This window comes from Sylvia atricapilla, chromosome 2 (genome assembly GCF_009819655.1).
Source record: "Sylvia atricapilla isolate bSylAtr1 chromosome 2, bSylAtr1.pri, whole genome shotgun sequence".
NCBI lineage: Eukaryota > Metazoa > Chordata > Aves > Passeriformes > Sylviidae > Sylvia > Sylvia atricapilla.
The window spans coordinates 89,456,028-89,476,104 of NC_089141.1; the positions used below are offsets into that span (position 1 = coordinate 89,456,028).

Consider the following 20,077-nt stretch of genomic DNA (forward strand, 5'->3'; position numbering starts at 1 on the left):
ATCTATGCTGTGTGAGAGAGAGCAGCTGTAGTGCTATTCTCCCACACCTGTGTCCCTAAAACTTTGAGGAGAAACACTTGTACAGACATTCACCAACAGACTTCCCTGACAGGGGAAGATAGTGGGTAGTTCCAAAGGCTGTATTGGCACCGAGCTGCTATTCTAGCCCTGCTGGGGACAGTAGTCTGGGAATTGCTTTCCTGTCCAGACAGAGCCCTCTCGTGGCCAAATCCTCTCCTTCCAGCGGTGAAAAAGACAACTGGAGCCCTTTGTGCAGTTTTATCATCCCTGTGCCGCAACTACTGTGGAAAGCCTCACATTTTAACAGCATAATCCCTTTCAGACTTTATTCCAAGCTCTCTTCATTCCTTGTGATGCATGGCTTCCCCCGCTCCCACAAACTGAGATTTTTTCATTTGTGTGCAGGAAAAAAAAATCACCTTTTTCAGAAGTAGAGGAGTGCTCTTCTAAAGACTGCTACTCAGCAGTGATTCTGAGCTATCCTATCCTTTATGGTACCAGGCATACACCTTTTTCCTCAAATACTGAATTGTAAGGACAACAGCAGTAACATACTCCTAGTATGTCAGCAGGTATTGAGAAACACTATTCACTACTAGCAAAACTCATTGCTGCCAGGTACCTACATGGTCACAGGGTATTGGTCCAAAGTACACCAACCTTCCTGTCCTTCTCTTGGCCAGGAATGTTCTGTGCAATTGTTTTGGTGTGCCCTGGTTCCTGCCCTGCAGAGCCAGTAGTTAAACACCAAAGCCTTGCTGCAGGAGGGCGTCAGAGAAGCTTTAAACACCAAGGCTCATTTCCAGCACATAACAAGGCACACAACCCTTAGCAGATACGTGTTTCCTACTTTGTGGTAAGAGGCCAACTTCAAAATCAAACATGAAATGTCATTTACACAGTCCTTAGACTAAGAACCTTAGCTTCACTGCCAGAACGGGAGGCTTAGCCAGGCAGACCTGTGTACTGACATGTCTCAGGAAGTGGCACTTTGAAGAGTTAACTTCTCCAGGTCTCATGTTACCAACTCACAGCTTTCCTTGTTTACAAACACAAACTGCAAAACGAACCCGATTCCAACACACACATTAAGGTTTTCCTTCCTGCCACAAAGAAAAAACTTAAACACTTATTTAACTCCACACTAGATTGTTTGAAGGTTCCTAAGTATAGCCAAGCCATGACTTCAGCCCTCCAGAAATGTTCAACAAATGGTTTTAAGAGTGATCAGCAATACTAAGAAATACAGAAAAAAAAGTGTCTTTATTAGCATTGTTACAGGCAATGCATACATAAGAACTGATCCTTAAAGTGTACAACCCCCCCAGCCAAGTTTAAAGCAATAGAATCAGCAGATTGAGATCTATATTGTACACATGTGCAGTAACAGGATCTCTCAACCTTCCAACAGAATAGACTGGAATCACTTTACAAAAAAAAGTAAATAAAAATAACACCCATTTTAAAAAAGTACCAGCTCCTAACGAGTTGGCATAGCATCAAAAATATCAAACAGGGGAGTTGTCCAATCATAAAGAGTTCCTGTAAGGTTTGAGTATTGCGTCGTTCACACCCTGCATGTGCCAGGCATTGAGTTTAAAGCTTAGTAAAAAATACACACCTAAGAGACAAGGTGAAGTTCAGATTTTAGATTTCAATTTTGTCAGTTGTTACTAAATTTCTTCAAATGCATCATCAGTATACCTTACATCATTGCTCAGTGGCAGCGGTGCAAATAATGAACCTTTTCCCTTTGTTAAGAGTTCTGAAATTGAGTCAGAGTTAGCAACATCCCTCTCTGGAATCTGCAGCTGACATGATCTTAACGCCAATTCCAAAAAAACACCCTTAAAAACTTTTAGCTTGTTTCTAAGTGGGTAAATATTAAAACTAGTTAGCAAAATTAAACACCAGAATCTTCAGAAGTTATTTTTGTGCATAGTTAAATGCTGCAAGATGATTTCACATTTAATAAAGCAGACTTTAAAGAAGCAATTTGCAAGAAAAGATGTTACCTTACAATATCAACCAGTTCAGGGGAAATGTAGGGGGATTTTTCCCCCAGCCTCTTGCAATTGCTTTTCATCTACGCTGGATTTTAGTGCAGGTAATTAAATTGTTTGATACCCAGCATGGCTCCTCTTTCTGCCAATCAGGTAAGCAATCAAGACAATCAGAACAAGACCAGCAAGGGCTGCACCAACTATTATAGGGATCAGCATGTTATTTTCATCCAGTTGACATTCTTCCACTGAAGAGAGAAAAAAAGATCCACGTTAGGTACTAGTGCACCAACAGATGGCTACATCCAGAACTTCAGCATTCTGCTCTCAGCGCAGAGATAAAACTGGCTCAGCTAGCTCGCCAACAATGAAAAGGAAGCCAAGTCCACTATGATCATTCAGGATCAAGTCTTTCTAGTACAAGCTGTATACACAATATGGAGATTATACTGATTGTTTCCTCCTCAAGAGCTGTTAGTTACACACAAATGTAGCCATCATAAATATGCATGTGACCCTTCCCACAGTAATTTTGCTTTCATCATAGTTGCAAGGGACAGGTTTGCCCCTTTCACACAACTGCCTGCGCACAGTTTGGAGGGAAAGGTAACACCTTTCCTTAACTCTTTGGACTATCAGGAACAAGTCCAAGTTGTTTCAAAGCTTTTTACATACTTCTTACACTAGCCTCAACTTGGACATCTTAATCAGCCCCCCACATCATCTGTACCGGGGCATGCAGAGACTAAGCACAGCACCCACAAGCTGACATTTGACTACAGAATGGTATATTTATATCAAAGTATATTTCACAGATCTTGGATTTGACAGGGGCTGCCAAATGCAAACCTCTTACCTGGCCCAAATTTGTCTCCATCAATCTTGAAAATCTGGATCTGAACATTAAAGACGTTGACAAGGGCTTGGTCTGTGACCTGCAGATTCTCCTCAGAACTGCACTTGTAGGAGTTCCCTACTGAAGCTATCAGCTCACTCATGCTGTTGTTTGATGCTTCAAATTTTGGATCTGTGTAAGAGAAAATCTTATTATATAAATCTGAAGAGCAGGAGCTGTAAGCTCTCAGAGCCACAATTTTATACACTCATCCCCAATATTTCCTGTCCATTATTTAATGCAGGCTACCCTTAACATTTATGGAAGTAATCACCGAGAGTAGATTTCTTAGAAGTCCTTACTTTTTGCTTCAGAAGGCAGGGTCGTGCTTACACTCACACCTTGCAGGAAGAATTTTCCAGCACTTGCATTCTTTAAAAAAACAAAAGCCAACAAATCAGTAGCTGTTGTTTAAGCTGATGAGGTACATCATAAGCTGTTCAAGTTCCATTCTGCATGCATTTTGACAAATGTTTTTAAAACACAGACCACAAATGGGATTAGTATCCAGAGGAGGTGTTTTAGTTGGACTTTAGGAGAGAAAAGCTACAGAAAGTATGCACCTTAAGGAAGATTATTTTCTGAGAGGGCAAAGAGGCAGAGAAAGGGGGCCTTGTCACCACCAAACTGTTGACTTGACTTCCACACTGCAGGCATAATCCCACTGGGTGCTTAAGCAGCCTGTTTGCAGTGAACTTGAAGCCCACAGAGCTGTAGAGTCATTTAATAGCAACAGCTCAAGGTGATCAGTGTTAAAAGGAGCACGGAAGCTCTGACAAGCAGTGAATTCAGCCCTCAAAGGTACACAGCTCCAGTACAGCACCCGGGGCAGGGCTGTGGGAAACAGGATTCCCAGCCATCATGGGAGACCAGAAGACACGCAGACTTGGCCTTTGGGCTGTACACAGAATATTAATGAGGACTTAAATCCAGCACCAGGCCTAAAATTAGATGAGATGCCCACTTGGCACAGGCTGCTCCCAGTTTCGGCAAGAAGCCTTAAAGAGTAAGCAACACAATCTTCAAGGGAGTTCCCACTCCAAACAAAATACTTTTCTGTGGACACATATGTATGTGTGCATGTATACATAAACATTCTTTCCACACAGTGGTTACCAAGCATAAAACCCACTAAATCCTAGTATCAAAACCAAAGGAACTAGGTACTGCCCTTCCTGTAGCTTTTTTCCTCTTGCACTTGCCCCAGTTAGTTTTCTCACACGGAAAGTCCTGCAGATCCTACATGTTTTGTGCAGAGATTCTTACCAATGCAAACTGGAAGGTAACCCTGGTTTTGTCAAAAGTCAGGTTCAGCAAGGCAGATGTATTGTCACATCTCCCAGAAGAAGTTGTATTATGTGGTATGAAATTCAGCAAATCCAACCCCATCTGTGAGAGAAGAGGAACAATTATGACACCTGAAGAGACTGAGCACATCACCTTACACTCATGGGAGGTGTGGCTGGCTTGTGTCTTGTGTCCTACAGTGTTGTGTTTGCCCTGTGTTCCAGACACCAGGGCACATTTCAGAGACCTGTGCAGGCTGCATCTGAGTTACCAGGCTGACAGACAACTAAACGCACATCTAACAGAGTTTTCTGCAGCCAAGAACCTATTGCTCTCTCCACACAAACTGCTTTGGTCCTTGCAGCATAAGGAAAAGCATCAAGAACTGCCACACTACACAAAGGGCAAGATGCTATAAAATACTGCTTTGATGTAAGGCAGAAGTAATTAAGGAGACCACCTGTCAACACAATTATCTTGCATGTCATTTCAGTTCAAAATGTTTTACTTTTGTCCATGGTTCATGATTTTATACTGTCTTGCATCTGCAGAAGGCAGATAAATGGTTAAATGCACTTGCCAAACAATTAAATACAAACCCTTTCAGCAGCTCTTAGCTGATCCTCATGTAACCAGAATACCTACTTGCCACCTCCTCACTGGTCATTACACTAGAAATCAGCTGTTCCACCAGAAGCAGAACACCAGAATCAGGGAATTTCACACAATTAAGGTGGTTAAAATACAGTTACCATCACAACAAGCCACTGTACAGCCACACACCAGCTATAAGTTCTCATGATTTTACCTTTTAGTCATCAGCATCATAAATAAATGCAGTAGTTCCATTTGCAACACCATTGTTTCCTGTTGAGGGGATTCAACAGTCCCTTTGGGACTCTGGGTTTGTCCATAGGGCTGGCAAGCTGGGCTCTGCACCAATAGTGGAGGGAAAGAACCAGTGCCAGGGCTGGATCTTACATAAACCTTGTCTTTTTCTTTTTGGTTTTTTACTATTAAAATCAGATGTTAAGTAGCTTTTAAGCATCAAAGTCAAACCCAAATGTCTTCAGTGCTGCTGGAAGGTAATTAGGTCCCAAGACTGTCCACTTTTACAGCAGCAATTTTCCCTTCTATTAGCCATTCACTCTTTCTATGCCTCAGGCCAAATTTCTGCATTTTTTTAACAGTTTAAAAATCTTGTTTTGATTGCAAGTTTGATAACAGGATTCTCCTACTCATATCTTGCTAATTTTTACTACTTCTCTTAAATGACCATATATACACTTCCTGGATTCAATAGACAGGCTTAATACTGCTTTGAGTGAATGGAAAAATCCTTAAGAAGCACTTTCAGTACAGGTGTTTGAAATGTCACTAGTCTAGACCAGGTAAGGCAATTCAAAGAGAAGATAATGATGAATGAACATAAACACCTGGGCTTTTTTAAAAAAAAAGGTTAGCTTATGATAATTTACCAAGTCTTCCCCAAAGAAGAAATTTGAAGGCTTTGAAGAAACAAAAATCAAAATGTACCTTTTCATCTTTTTTTGGATAGGTGATATTAAGCTGTAAGCCCATGTGCGCAAGTACACAGGTTCCATTCGGACCAGTCACATTGTATTTACCAACTGCAGGATTTGAGGGTGATGATGTTGGTGCTGGGCTAGTTGTTGGAGCCTGGCTAGTAGTCTGTTTAGGAGTTGTAGGCACTATAGTGGTAGTAGAGACCATATCTTCAGCACATTCTGTCTCTGCAAAGAAAGGAAAAGTCATTAACAACCAAAATGAAGCTGTGAGGTGACCTACTTTTTTAATCCTTGAGGGAAAGGAAGACACAATTTCAAGTAGCTTCTTCCCTAACATAAGATAATAAAAGCTCAGGAACACAATAGTAAAGCATTACCTAAACACTTGTTGCAAAGTTTGAGACCCTTTTAAAGCCTAGCACGTGAAAACAACACCTCTGCTGGTAATTTACTGAAGTTCATGGTGACCACATCCACTTTCATTCACATCTATCATTTCACTTTGCCATTGGGTCAGGACAAATGTGACAGAGCCAGTGTTCATGCTGTCTATTCACAGCCAGGATCCCTATCACTCATTCTGGCCACTCGTGTGGGAAGAGCAGAGGAACAGTTCTCCTGCCCACTGTTCAAAGTGACCTCCCCTCACTCTCATTATTCTGGCAATACCCAGAGTAGCCTTAAGATATTGCTGTGGCTCTTCAATCTTTAACTTAACAAGGAGATTCTAAGGCACTGCTTATGATGCCAATTTTTCTGCTGTATCCTCTCACATCCATCCTCCCTTCAGCCCTGCAAGAGGAGCCACCCTCCACAGGGTTACCAAGACTGTCAAGGAGTACAAGTTCACCTTCTCTTTTCATCCAGTCCAGCAGCAACTTCCAGGGGAACAGTGACTCTGATTTATTTGCCAGAGTACTTGGAAACATGTGGCAGCAAGATCTTAAGATCTTAACTTGATCTGGGAGCCAAGAAGGTTCCTGCATTGAACATCTAAGCCAAAACCAAAGGTCATAACAAAGACATTACTAAAGTAGAGGCTTCCATGTTCCAACCCAAGGTCATCTCCACATGCCAGGGATAACAACTTGCAACTTTTTAAGGACAACAGCAACTGCAGCAACAATCAACTGACTCAAAGGGCCTACTTCTAAAATTTAATGCCTACATATTTTGCAGATACAAGACACCTAATAAATAAATAGCCTTAAACAGCAGCTTAACTTTTGATTATGGCTCAGAAAGAGGAACTCTAATCACACAATCTGAAGTCACATACACTCCAACATAGCTTTCGTATTTCTATTCCACTGCTGGGAAGTCCAAGAGCAGAAAGAAGGTGGATGAAGGAGTGATCCTGTATTTTGTAAACTGATACTGGTCTGATCCCAAAATGCAATAATTTCCTAGCACACCAAAAAGCAGCTTTCTGGGTACTCCAATGGAGAATTACCTTCTATCTGCAAGACCTCAACACACAGAGGCTCTGATTTCAGTTGGCAGAGATGGAAACAACCAAATGACATTGAGTGCCAGTTTAGCCTAGTTGGAGTTTTGATACATTATTTTTACTGAACTGATTTAGAGCAGTTTCTAGTAGCTTTTCAGGACAGATCAAAAGATGAGACAAATTCTAATGCCTTTTCTTAACAGTTACAGGAAAGCAGCCTGCAAAATTACCAACAGACAGAAAATGGAAGTCTCCCTTTCAGAGCTGCAGATAACCATTACTATCCCCCTCAGTCACTAACTTCTAGTATACTGACAGAAGTCACAAATTCTAGTTATGCAGATGCACTGAACATTGACCCTTCTTCCCTTCAGGGAGCCTGGTACATATCACTGGCAGGAATATCCTTTCACTAAAGATTTGCAGAGAAGAAAAAATATTAAGGAAAAATTCCAGATCTAAAGTTTATTAATAACTAGCTGCCTAAGAGACAGAGGAAGGCTCAAGCATACAGGAATGGAAGCAGAGGACTATATAAGAGCAGATCTTAAGGTGTTTAAAAGAAAAGTATTACATAGTAGGAGATTTTATTGAAGTTCTGTAGAAGTTAAAAATCAGCTTTTCCCAGTATCATGTCTTATGTTTGAGCCTGCTGATAAATGATCACTCATCATACTTACCTGGTAAAACAATTAGATCAAAGTTTCATAACTAAAAAAAGATACAGTTCTGAAGACTGCAGTAATAGAAGTCAGGGTTTGGTGTGGGGTTTTTTAAACATAAACACAGGTATACATCTTTACTGCAAACTTGTTCACTGAATGGAAAAGTTAGATCAAGGGAATGAAACATACAAATCTGAGCCAGTCACGTGAAGCAGTTATAAAAGAAGTCGATGCCACTATCATCATGCAAAGTATTTTTCACAGAAATGGGACAAGGTAGAGATTCTCCAGTAGAAGGCACTTGTTTAATGTATCCATTCCATGCTAGCACTGACTGCCCTAGTTCTTAATATTTGTTTCAACTTAGCAGGTGCATAAATGGGATTAACAGCTAAAGGAAGTTCTACATTTCCCAGGGAAGATGAAAACACTAAAAGGCAAAGACTTATCACTCCTTAAGATAGTATGGGTGATCAGTTATACATCTCTTTTGTGTTTGAGGACCGCTGCCTCAAAGGACATGGACACACTATGAAGTAATTTGCCTTTAATAATTTAAAGTAAAATTCCACAGTACTTTTCAATACAAACAAATCAGGATAAAAACATGACTTTGTGATTGTTCCTGAAAGACAAAAACCTGACTGTTAGAGCTAACATAAAACCTCCTATAGGAAGATGTACATTTCTGCTCTCCACAGACCAATCTGTCTGCCATTAATTCACTACTTTTCCCCAGAGCACCCAGTAACTAGTTCAAATTACTTTGGTAGAGGCCATAATGCTTGGCAGTTATCAGATACTTCTTAAACTAGGATTTTGGCCATGTGTCCACTCGACCTACTGCAGCATATGTTTAACACTCGTACTCATGAAGAGCCCAGTACAATACCCACGGGAACCCAGCACACCATCCCCTAGCCACAGATTCCAACATCCTACAGAGAAATCCTGAGGCAAGTCCATTCCTTTCAAAAGATGCTGTTATCAATTTCAGATCCAGCCTGTACCCACCTCAAATACGATTAGTCAGGACTCAAAAAGAAATAACCTATTACTGGAAATAATGGCTCATCATTTTCTGTTACAAGATACTTAACTGTTCACACTGAAAGTGCCATTTGTGAGATAGGCTTCCAAAGTGACATTGCTAAAAGTAACATTCACACTCTTCATATTGATGTGCTTGGAGTTGATGCATCTGTATCTTGTGCCCATATGTGCCTGAATAATACTTTTATGTGATACAATCTTCATGCCTCCTGTAAAAAGATACATTGCATTAGTATGTACCAGTATTCAAAGAAAGGACTCAGTATTACACCTGGAAAGGTTTCACAATAACAACAGGAAATTTTTACTTTACCTGTACTTGAATTTGGGAACAAAGTTGCATCAGACAGATTGTAGTGGAAAACTAACTCTTCAACTTGGTATTTGTCTGCAGATTCTGAGAAATTCAGGCTTAACGAATGTCCTGCTCCAAAATCCAACATCAGAACTGGATGAGATGCATTATCTTTACCACATGAGCTCTGTGAGTCTACTGAAGCATTTTGTGGAAGAGAAAAGTGTACAAACTGTGGGGCAGAAAATAAAACACATGTAAGCTTTTCCTCACAGCTTTTAAAATATCCTATGAAACTGTTACAAACATACAGCAGACATTAATATTTACCATAACATGTCCCCTTATCTACACCAGTATATAGCAAGCAGCATGTTACTGGCATTCAAGTTTGATAATCTTGCTCTCTGAAACTGGAGGACAAAACAGTACACACTCACAGCACCTCTAAGAGGTTTTTTTTTCCTCCTAAACCAGCAATGTGAATTTGCAGGTACTTCCGTACTACAAGCACCAAATCTGGCAAACTCTGGATATGTGAAAAATGGGAGAATTTAAGCTTTGCTTCATGTAGTACAACTGAGTAAGAACAAAAGTGAATGGTACATCCTATGTAGCTTGGCTGTAATACTTTCAGTTTATTACACGTTGTGAAGAAATGTGATATCTGAAGACCAATACAACATTTACTGAGCTTACTGCTTACAAGAAGAAACAGACAAAAGTATGTTAGGAAAGAAGTCAGTTCTGAACGCAGACACATATACCAGTATCAGCAGGATTTCAGACCATCAGCACCACTGAAAACATGCATTATACAATACAAGGCTCAGCTCAAATCATACATAGCAAGTGCACCACTTGTACAGTAGTAGGATGTTTTTAACCTTGTTTTACACTGATGGCTACGAAAAAAAAATCAACAACACAAAACTGCAATAAGAGTATAAATAGTCCCCAATTCCTATTCAGTAGTAAAGATACAAAAAAACCCAAAATTTATTTGTTAGGGCAAATTCTTAATTTTCCATTAACAAACTTCTGCTGTTAATATGGAACAATTTGTAAGCATTGCACTAGTCTGTAGATATACTGAAACTAGAGATTTGCTAAGAAGGTCACAGATTTCCAAGGTTTAAAAAGTTTAAACGCTACGTCCCAACAGCCATTTCAGTTCAGATTTAAGTCCATGTGAGTGTGACCAAGTTACCAAAAGAGAACTCCTAGTATTTTTGCCTTTACAGCTCCAGTGAAAGTCATTTTAGTTACCAACAGGACAGGTGTGGAATTTCAGCCACAAAAGTATTTTCACATGGTTTTTTTGTGATTGTTTCAGGCAGCCTCAACCTTGCTGTTGAATTAGAAGCAGCATCCGTAATAAAGAAAAGATGATGCAGTGCGACTGGGAGAGCAAAGATCTTTGCTGAAGCAGTTTCTCATGCACAGATACTCAGTGAAAGTTTAAATACTGCACACGTGCAAAGATACCACATATTTTATAAATACCAAAAATACTAATAAATTACAAGCAGCAAGAAACTCACTGCCCTTACCTCTTTTTGCCCATTGCTTTTGTATTCCACTGAGAAGGCTACTGTCAAATCAGCAATTATGCAGACCTTACCACTTGAATCTTTCACTTCAAATGAAGAGGAAGCCTGTAAAAAGCCTGATAAAAATAAAAAGTGGTTAACTTGGTGTCACAGAAATTTGCATTTTTAATCTCAAAGAGGCAACAATGTACAACTGTACATTTTGGGAGTACAACTAAAGCATCATTTGAGTTTGGAAACCTGGGCATTAACAGTCTCTAGGTTAGCTTCAACATCGCTAACAAACAGAAGACAAATTAAACAACTTAATTATAAAAATGCAAAGCCACCCAAACCAAAACTGTTGACACGCTGGGTCCTAAGAAATAAGAAAAACACGCAACAAATACCAGTCATAATGTTCAAGGCAGCTTCAGTGTTCACCATACACAGCAACAATTTTACCATCTTCAGCCAGACCTGACTTAGTTTATTTGATCCTGCAGACCTCCAACACTGCCTTCCCCCCACAGCACACCATGCAGCCCTCACTCCTGCTGTACCAGGACACTCAGCTGTACACGCACTGAATGCAGCATTTAGAAAGCCTGGATTGACTGAAGATGTTTTGAAGGCATTGCCAAAAATAGCATGATAGAGCATGCTACCCTTGCCAGGAGAACTTCTCTTTACCGTCCTCACGCTCTCCACACTTTAGAGGAGGAGGAGCCCAAGACCTTGACACAGACTTGATGTTATGTCTTCCTGACTGGTTTAAGCTAAACTGAACTGCTGAGAAAAGCTTTTCTGCCCCCTGTTCCATTCCAACCTCTAGGCCCAGAGCACAATGAGTACAACTGCCCAAAGTACCAACTCAACAGAGCAAGAACATGCAGCAAGGGGCGCACACAATCATCCTTTCTGATGGCACCAGTGTGACCAGTGGCCATTGCCAGCAAAGCTTCACACAGGGAACACACTTCGACAGGCTGGGAACAGCTGGAAAGCTGGTTCTCTCCTACTTCATTTGTGGCAAAGGATATCTGACAGCGCTCCTGCACCTGAGCAGTTCTTTATTTTAGAACCTTTTGTTTTTCAGATTCTCAATTTTTCACCACCACCACCCCAAGTTAACCTCACTGCAAAAAGCCTGCACCATTTTCATGCTGGCACTTTATCAGTTTGCATTTGCAACAACTTCGGTCTTGCAGAACACCTGATAAAAAAAAGCTGCAAGACATAAGCCATTATCACAAGCAAATAAGCTTTAAGGAGTCAAACATGCTAATCCATTCAACTGTTGATAACAGCAAAGAGATCCAGATGAGGGATTATCCATTAGCTAACTTCCCTCCCTGAGAAGTTTTAAAAAAACCAAAACCTTTCACTGCAAAACAATGGTGTGTACAATCGTATGAAGATGACTATTAGGAAAAAAAAAAAATTGGACTTTTGTCAGCTGGACTTCAGTAGAAGGCACATCAGTTGCAGGAACACTTTGGGAACTATTTCTCTGGCACCCAGCAAGCATTTTCCCTTGTTGCCTTCCCCTTAGCAACATCACATCCTCTCCCAGCACCAAAGAGGGCAAAGCTGAAACTGGAATTCATTCAACTTTACCCAGTTTTTGGGGAGTCTAGACTTGAAATCAGAGATAAGACAGAAGAGAGAAAATACTTAACAACAGGTAGTGTAGAAAACATATTTCAAGCACAAACTGTCCTACCTTTGCCTTTATGTCCAGCATAAAATGTTCATTAAGGACCACATATTCACAAAGAAATGTTATTTACTGCAATTCAGAGCAGTATCAGAAACATGTTAGTCCAAACAGAAGTTTCAATTTGCAAAGTTTCCTTCAATTTCCATTTACATCTGGAACTTGTGTGCATTTCATGCAAGCACTGGTTTTCTCCAAAGCAAGCTGCTTACACTTTCCTGAAGATTTCTAGCACAGCGTGGAAAAGCACAGATGCAGGAAGTAAGAATCCACTGCTCCTTGAACTAACACTATGACTGAAAAATGCTAGAATGAAAACCTCCAATGTGCATGCACACTCCCTTCTTTGATAGCTATTAAAATCTTGGCCATTTTAGAGCTAAAAATAATGAAGTAACAGAGTAGAAGAATGAAAGAAAAATATTTTTAAAAGGAATGCAGGGGCAAGAAAAGATGGAAAAACAATTAAGAAAAATGTTGCTGACCTAAATGAAAACATGACAGACCCATTCATTAAAAATGATTCAGAGAACAACAGACAATGCAGAGGTAACAGAAAGCATCAAATGGAAGACAAATTCTGGTAATGAAGAGTTGATAAATCAGCACATTTAAGTAATAAAGAATAAGGGGCATGAATAAACATTAAGTAGTAACACCTGCATAACTACTAGATTTTTTGTAAGGTAGAAGTCACATCACTATGATGAATCCTGATTTCATTAGTGTGAACAATTGCTATAAAAACTCCAGTCCTTAATAAATACTCAGCAGCTGCTGGATTTGCAGTTTCAGTGATGAGACAGATGCACCCAGCATGAGACACTGAGGTGTCCTCGATGGAGTGGTGAGAGCTGTTTGACTGCAAGTAAGGCAACACTTGGGATCACAGGGATGGTGATCAGAGAGAACTGAGCTGCGGCATCAACTGCTCCCACGGTCTTGAAGGAATGCAGATGAAACTGAGTAAAACGTAGGGGACACGAGCAAAGAAAAACTAGGAAAAAACCACTGAAGAACAAATCAAGACACTGAAGGGAAGAAGGTCCCGCCCACTCTCTGCTCCAGCCAGTCGAAGGCAGAGGAACAGCTCGCTGCGTCTCAGCAGCTGCTGAGTTTTGTGAAGGCAGTTTCAGAGTCGAGTAGTGATTAATGCATGAATCATCACCAGCCCACAAACACTACAAGCCCACAGCCAAAATGTCAAGAGCACAGAAAAGCAAACTGATGTTGAATCAATCTATCCTGGGAATATTTCTAATAAAGTTATATAACGTATTGCTTAATTCTATCAGGGCATATCTACAAGTTGAGAATACTGTTTGTACATCTCATAACAAAATCATTCTTTGCAAGTAAACACAAAAGCTGATACAACTTCCAGATTCTTAACTTTAGGCTTTAAATGTTCCTCTTAATGACCTGCAGAGCCCTCTATGACAACTATCTGTGGCCCAGAAAGTGCAGTACTTCAGATCTAAATGAAGCAGTCCAACACCTTTCAATAGCAAAAAGCAAGTTTTGTTAGATTCATTATTTACTTGCCTGGAAACACTACATTATAGATATCTAGTAAAGGACTTACCAAAAATGAACTAATATCAAAGAAATTTCACTTGGTTCAGATGCTTCCTTTGTATTCCAGTAAGTTTCAAATAAAAAGACTGCTTGTAATATTTATTCTAGCTGCATATTTTCAATTGAAAATAAGAAGACAATCTCTCCCTTTATACCTCATTTCTACAATTACAATCTCATACAAGAAAACACTTAAGGTAACTATTAAAGCAACAACTAGAGATGTTGCTTGAATTAAATCCAGCATTCTTTTTTATCTAACATACCTACCTCAAAAAAACCCCGAAGTATATTAACAGTATATTTTATCTGAGATAAAATAAGTAAGTCAAACAAAAGAAATACTTCCTTGATTGTCTAACAATTTATCTTAAAGAAATCCACCTCATAAAGTTGTTTGTTTTAAGCTGAACACTACAAAGCTAACAAAACAATCTACCACATGCTTTCAGGTTTCAACCTTATTATAACTGAAATCCTGTTAGTCAAACACAGCTACCCCTGATTTACTCTCCCACATAATGGAAACCTACTGAGGGAGAGAGACGAATGGTTGTTGTGTGCTAGAAAACCAAGCATATTTCATGGCAATTGTGTACACCATCTGCTTGCAAACAGAACTGCAGTTACTATAGTTAATGATTTACTTTGCCTCCAGTTTTTATTAGAAACATGGAACAGTGACAATAAAGAAACACAAAAGCTACTTCTGTATAATCTGGGGTTTATTACTACAGTCATGTCTCCTGCCTAAGTAAAAAATTCTTTATTCCAAGAGGGAGAAAAATGCTAAAGGGCAGCAAGCCATCCAAATCCACCTGGGCACATCCCGTATGATCAGTACTTTAAGCCACATAGGTATCCAGGGGATGGGACTGTTCAAAGTTACATCAACTGCCTATGGTGTTCAGGAGGAAAATCATGGCTGCAGCACAGCACAGCTGCCAGCTCCTGGGATGTGCTCTGATGAGGCTCAGAGTACCCCACAGCCTCTTCACACTCACAGATTCTCCTTGGCTCCAGCCCACCCTGAAATTACTGTACAGCAGCACCCTGGGGTCAGGGGCGCCCTATATAATCATTCTGTACCTAGGCTGCAGCACTGATGTGTTGCCCTGCACCTTTGCCCAGGTGTTCTGATGACAAACACAGTGAACACTGCTATCTGTGGGGCATTAATCCAAGGAGATAAGAAATGCTGGTTATTATCTAAAGGTTGTTTTTCTGTTGTACATGTTAACCAAACTGCCCAGTAATTTACTCATTCTGATGGTTCAGAATGATCCTGTCATCTCAGTTCCATTTTGTTAACAGTGGTAACCTTAGTCACCACTTCAAACTCCTAAATATATGCCAGAGAATAGAACGGAAAAATCCCCGTGGAGTTATGCTCTCCTACAGTGCTCTGTCCTCTAATGTATGCACCGCTCCCAGAGGGACACCGGGCCCAAGTCCTTTATCAGAAGACCAAGTCAAGATCATCTCCTTAGGATTCAGAATCTATACTACTTCGGGATAACACAGGAAGAAAAAGACAGGAACAACTGAAAGCAGGAAAATCTCTTGACAGGCTTGACATACAAAGCACTTGGCAAGAGGTGAGATGGTCTCCATAAGATTATGAGTTATATTTACCTTTCACCAATGGACACACGAGACTAAATGCTGGCTATCTGGAAAGCTGGCAGGAAAAGACACGGCTGGACTCACTTCAACGCACACACAGTGGTGGGGAACGGGAGAACAGAGCTTAATTCAAGGATGCATGAGAGTACTTTAGGGGATAAGAGAACCAGCTGCACTTGTGCAGGTGCAGCACCTGATTATATCAAGTTCCTGATCCAGCCCAGAATATGCATCCTTGCCAACCAAGCGACAAATTCACACAATCTCAGATTACAGCTTTGATATTGTTGACTTCAATTAAGGCAGTAAACATTTTGTTTTTCTAGTTTGCAGATTAATAACTTCTGTCTTTATAAACCAATTTATACAAGTATGAAAGCATTAGAAAGGAAATCCTTTCTAACAGCCATATACACTTGCCATTTGACCAGGGAATTGCACAATTGTATCAAGTTTAGTCACATGAAACTTCTTTATGGCTTCCTATCTAGAGGAAGGAAGTCTTGGGATAGCTGTGCAGCAAATGATTGCATGAGTGCACTGAGAGAGCTGAGCTCCCCTGGCCACTCTTTTCAGCATTCACACAAATCCATTTTGCACTGGCTCTGGTTAGTGCTGCTGTATCACACCACACAACTAACACACATTCTTCAAGGCAGCTGCCAGCCCCAAACAAGGTTTTGAAGAAAGGAGCACTGTGTGACAATTTAAAGAGAAAGCTTCTCCAGAGGAGAGAATATTGGAAATAAAGCAACAAACTAACTGCCTGAGCAAAACCACTCTCCTAGACCTACAGAGTAGATCTTAACCCTGTCAAGGAAAGTAAAAATACAGGTGTTCTCATATCACACCGAGTGAATTCTTGTTAAGAAACCAGATGCTGTCAGAAGTCTCATACAAGAAAAACCAAATATATTAACTGTAAACTACTGTGCTCAGAGCTGAACACTAGAGAGGAAAAAGTACCCACTGCACAGAGCTGAAGCACATTTAAACTGTACTCTTAATGCCAGGGTGCATCTAAGACTCTCACATTTGGAATTAACAGTAGAAAAAGTAGAACTGATAATCAGTGGTGCTGTCAAGGGACAGAAAAGAAACTGTTACACTAAGACTGAAAGGGACATCAGTCCATCTTGAAGTCAGATGCCCACAAACTGTGGAATCCTGATTTACCAAAACATAAGGTACATTTAAAGGTATGTAATATAGAATCAAGGTAATGTAAGGGTGTTCAAATAGCTGTTGTAATTCCCATCACTCACACACCCAAAAGCATCTTCTGCCAAGCTTAAGAGAACACATACCAAGAAATCCATTTCAACACCAAGGCTTCTCAAGGAATTTCCAAATAATCATGGCTGACTTGAGAGCAAAGACAAACTGTCGAAGCTGTGGCAAGCAAAAGTGAGGTGTGCCTCTTGTTAGAAATAAGCTTTTATCTTTGAGACCTACAAAGGCTTATCAGAGATAACAGCAGCAGCTCATGTTGCAACAGAGTATCAATCTTTGAGTCAGGTTCCTTAGCACTTTGAGGCAATTCTTCACTTTGTCATGTGCTACTGATTAGAAAACAGCCTAATCGCTACAGAACAATCTAGAAGCAGGCTACACCAAAAATGAAACTCCTCGGTCAGCCTGAACAGAAACTTTGGAAATATGTCTCAAAAGCAGCATGTCAGGGAATCTGCAGAGTTCTCAGCAAGTCAGAAATTACTTCATCAGAAAAGTTGCTGAAGTCAAGGCCAAGTAGCCTATCACTTGATGACTGGCACACTAATTCAGACCCTTAGAGACTGTGTCAACATTCCCAGCAGCTATCCCAACACTTCCAGTAGCTATCAAGCAAACATTCTGTCGGGGCACAGTCAAGGGCAGCATTTGGTAAAACAATGTTTCCAACGTTGCTCAACATGAAAGGACTTAGATTCTGTGAAAACCAAGTTAAAATGGTCTCAGTTCCAGACACCCAATAATGCCAAACCTGAAAAAAACAATTCAGCACCAGACTGCTCACTGGCTGGAGTTCATTATCAAGTTTCTCTCAACTATCTCTACATTGGTAGCAAGGTTTGAAATTCCTTTTTGAACTAGAGTTGTGCAATAGAAACATGTGGATTATGCGTCACTCTAAAATGGCATCACATTACCTTGAGAAACTAATTTTCCCTTCTGCAAATCTCAAACACTTCATTACTTATTCACTACACTGAATCCATGTCTGATTCTAATCTTAAATTTTCAGGAGAGAGTTCCCTGATGTGTCTGTGTTTCAGCAATGAAAAACTGTATGGGTGCTCTAGATCTCAGAGAGCGTGAGCAGCTCCGTTGGGTTTGGCACACAACCCAACTGACTCATCGTGCTCAACAACAGACGAGCACCATCTTACTCAGTATTTCAAAAAGCAGCAGATAAGTTTAAGGGAAGGTGCTTCCACTCCCCATAGCCCCCTTTCCCTGCATGTACCATATACTACCTAAATGTTTTCTTAATTAATTCCATATGTACGTTTGATGTTAATGAGGAAATCAATTACAAAATACTCAATGCTGACAAATGAAACATTCGGTTTAGTGCTTGCTGCTCAATCTAAATAGAAAATTGAAACAGTGAGGTATGGTGGGGTATTAAGGTGGAAAAAAAAATTCTGCTGTCCCAAAGTCAAGGCATCACCAAAGAAGTTTTCACATCTGTCCCACCCATCCTAATCTTCCAGTCTCCTGTGATCATGGCCTTATCCTAATCAGTGTTCACTCAGATGACTAAAAGGCTGCAAATGAGCTAAAATATCTGAAATCTTCAGCTCCTATATTATCATGATCTCTTATTCTTCTCCCCTCACCTATAACCCAAACCTCACACTCTTGCAAGAAAAGGGTTTCTATTTGCACCACAAAATCTTCCTCCAAGATTGCAGTATAAAGTTATGCACAAACACCCAGCTACTAAGCTAGTAGACACTGGTACAAAGTCCCGACTATCAGTAAACAGTTCCTCTGTGGTAAAATAAACTATTCTGTTGCCTCAGCTGCAGAAACCTAACACATTTTACATGCCAGAAAGTGACAAAGATAATGCACCGAATGATGTTTGTAACTGCCAATTACGCAGAAGTAGACTACTGCAGTTAAGCATTAACTGTGGTACCACATGAAATTCAAAAAAGCTGATTTGAAAGCAAACTATAAAACAATTCTTCATTTAAGCCATAACTATATCAAACCATTCAAGTAATTCCCACTATAACACCAGTTCAAAGATACTTCAGCTGGCAGCCCTAAAAAGCAAGTCAAGGAGCACTGCAAATCACTGTGCTGGCTACACTGGCTCACGAAGGCTGGATATCTGAACTGCTCAGTGCCCTTTGCGAGTGGCATCTTTTGGGCTCAGTGAAACTGAAGCACAGTCAATAGTGATAACGATATTTACTCCCAAAGAGACGTTACAGGAGTCGCCAAGACTGTCCTATCTCAGAAATGATGGCAGATAAGCATTTTCAACGGCTACTTTATTTGGGAAATATTTTGGCCAGCTGCTGAACAAGTTTCCTTTGCTGCCAAAACCACATCTCAGAAACCTGACAGCGTTGTGTGATGTGGCTTTCGAGACAAGAAACCAAAAGCAACGTAGTTATCAGTATACAAGCAAGATGCAATTCCTTGTTAAACAGCCTTGCTGCTCTAACAAACCTTCTCATCAAGGCACTGAAATCTCTCTATTCCAGACACGTTTCACATTTTACTCAAGATACGGCAGGAAGACAGCCATTAAGGAATGAAGCACCACATGCCCTGCAGAAAAGCGCTGCTCCCTAGCAATGACATCAGTAGCTCCCGCGTCTCCACGCCTCGTGCTCCAGGCGCGTTTCCAGGTCCTTCCCGGAGCGTTGTCCCCACATCCGACGCAGGTGCTCAGGCCGGCGTTCCCGGGCTCCAGCGCGGCTCAGCGCTCCGGGCGCAGCAGCCGCCGCCCCCCGGCCCTCCTTGCCCTCGTACCTCGGGCGGCCCTCAGAGGCTCCCGGGCGCCACAGGAGCCCGGCACGGGGAGGGGGCGGGACGGCCCCCAAAAACGCTGAGTCCCCGCGGGTCAGTCAGCGCCCGCCAACGCCGACGGCAAGCGGGAGCGGACGGGCGGGCGTCCAGTTACAGGTGTCGCATCCGGCGCCGCCGGCCGCGGGGCCAACTCAGGCCGCTGCGACCCCCCCACCCGTCACCCCGTCGAGCGCACAGGCCGCCCGCGTCCCCCCGCCCTTACCGAGCAGGGCGGCCGCCGCCAGCAGTCGCCGGGCCATGTCGGAGCGCAGGGACGGGGCGCGGCGGGAGCGGGCACGGGCCGAGGGCGGGCACGGGCTGGGGGCGGCGGCGGCGGCTCCGCGCTCGGGGCGCTCTGGCGACGGCCCCGGCCGGTCATGTGACCGCTGAC

General features: G+C 41.5%; 1 protein-coding gene across 2 annotated transcripts; it reads right to left on the reverse strand.

The window, feature by feature from the left end:
* Positions 1–1,265: 1,265 nt before the first annotated feature.
* On the reverse strand, positions 1,266–20,077 carry LAMP1 (lysosomal associated membrane protein 1). 2 transcript variants are annotated; one of them, XM_066313771.1, is made up of 9 exons: positions 19,910–20,077; positions 10,752–10,867; positions 9,217–9,430; positions 8,951–9,112; positions 5,743–5,960; positions 4,186–4,308; positions 3,222–3,291; positions 2,881–3,051; positions 1,266–2,272 (listed from the first exon to the last, which is right to left on the reverse strand). In XM_066313771.1, exons 1-9 carry the CDS (start codon positions 19,944–19,946, stop codon positions 2,133–2,135), a joined length of 1,251 nt encoding a protein of 416 aa, XP_066169868.1. In that variant the 5' UTR covers positions 19,947–20,077; the 3' UTR covers positions 1,266–2,132. The 2 variants fall into 2 exon arrangements, with proteins under 2 accessions (XP_066169868.1, XP_066169869.1); XM_066313772.1 differs by lacking the exon at positions 19,910–20,077 and adding an exon at positions 19,345–19,366.

What these genes read in the sequence shown, in the direction of transcription:
- LAMP1 (XM_066313771.1), bottom strand. Translation starts at nt 19,946, where the DNA reads ATGGCCCGGCGACTGCTGGCGGCGGCCGCCCTGCTCG. An exon ending in AAAGCAATGGGCAAAAAGAG is followed by an intron (nt 9,431 to 10,751) that starts GTAAGGGCAGTG and finishes TCTGCCCCACAG; the next exon opens with TTTGTACACTTTTCTCTTCC. An exon ending in ATCCAAAAAAAGATGAAAAG is followed by an intron (nt 4,309 to 5,742) that starts GTACATTTTGAT and finishes CTTCTCTCACAG; the next exon opens with ATGGGGTTGGATTTGCTGAA.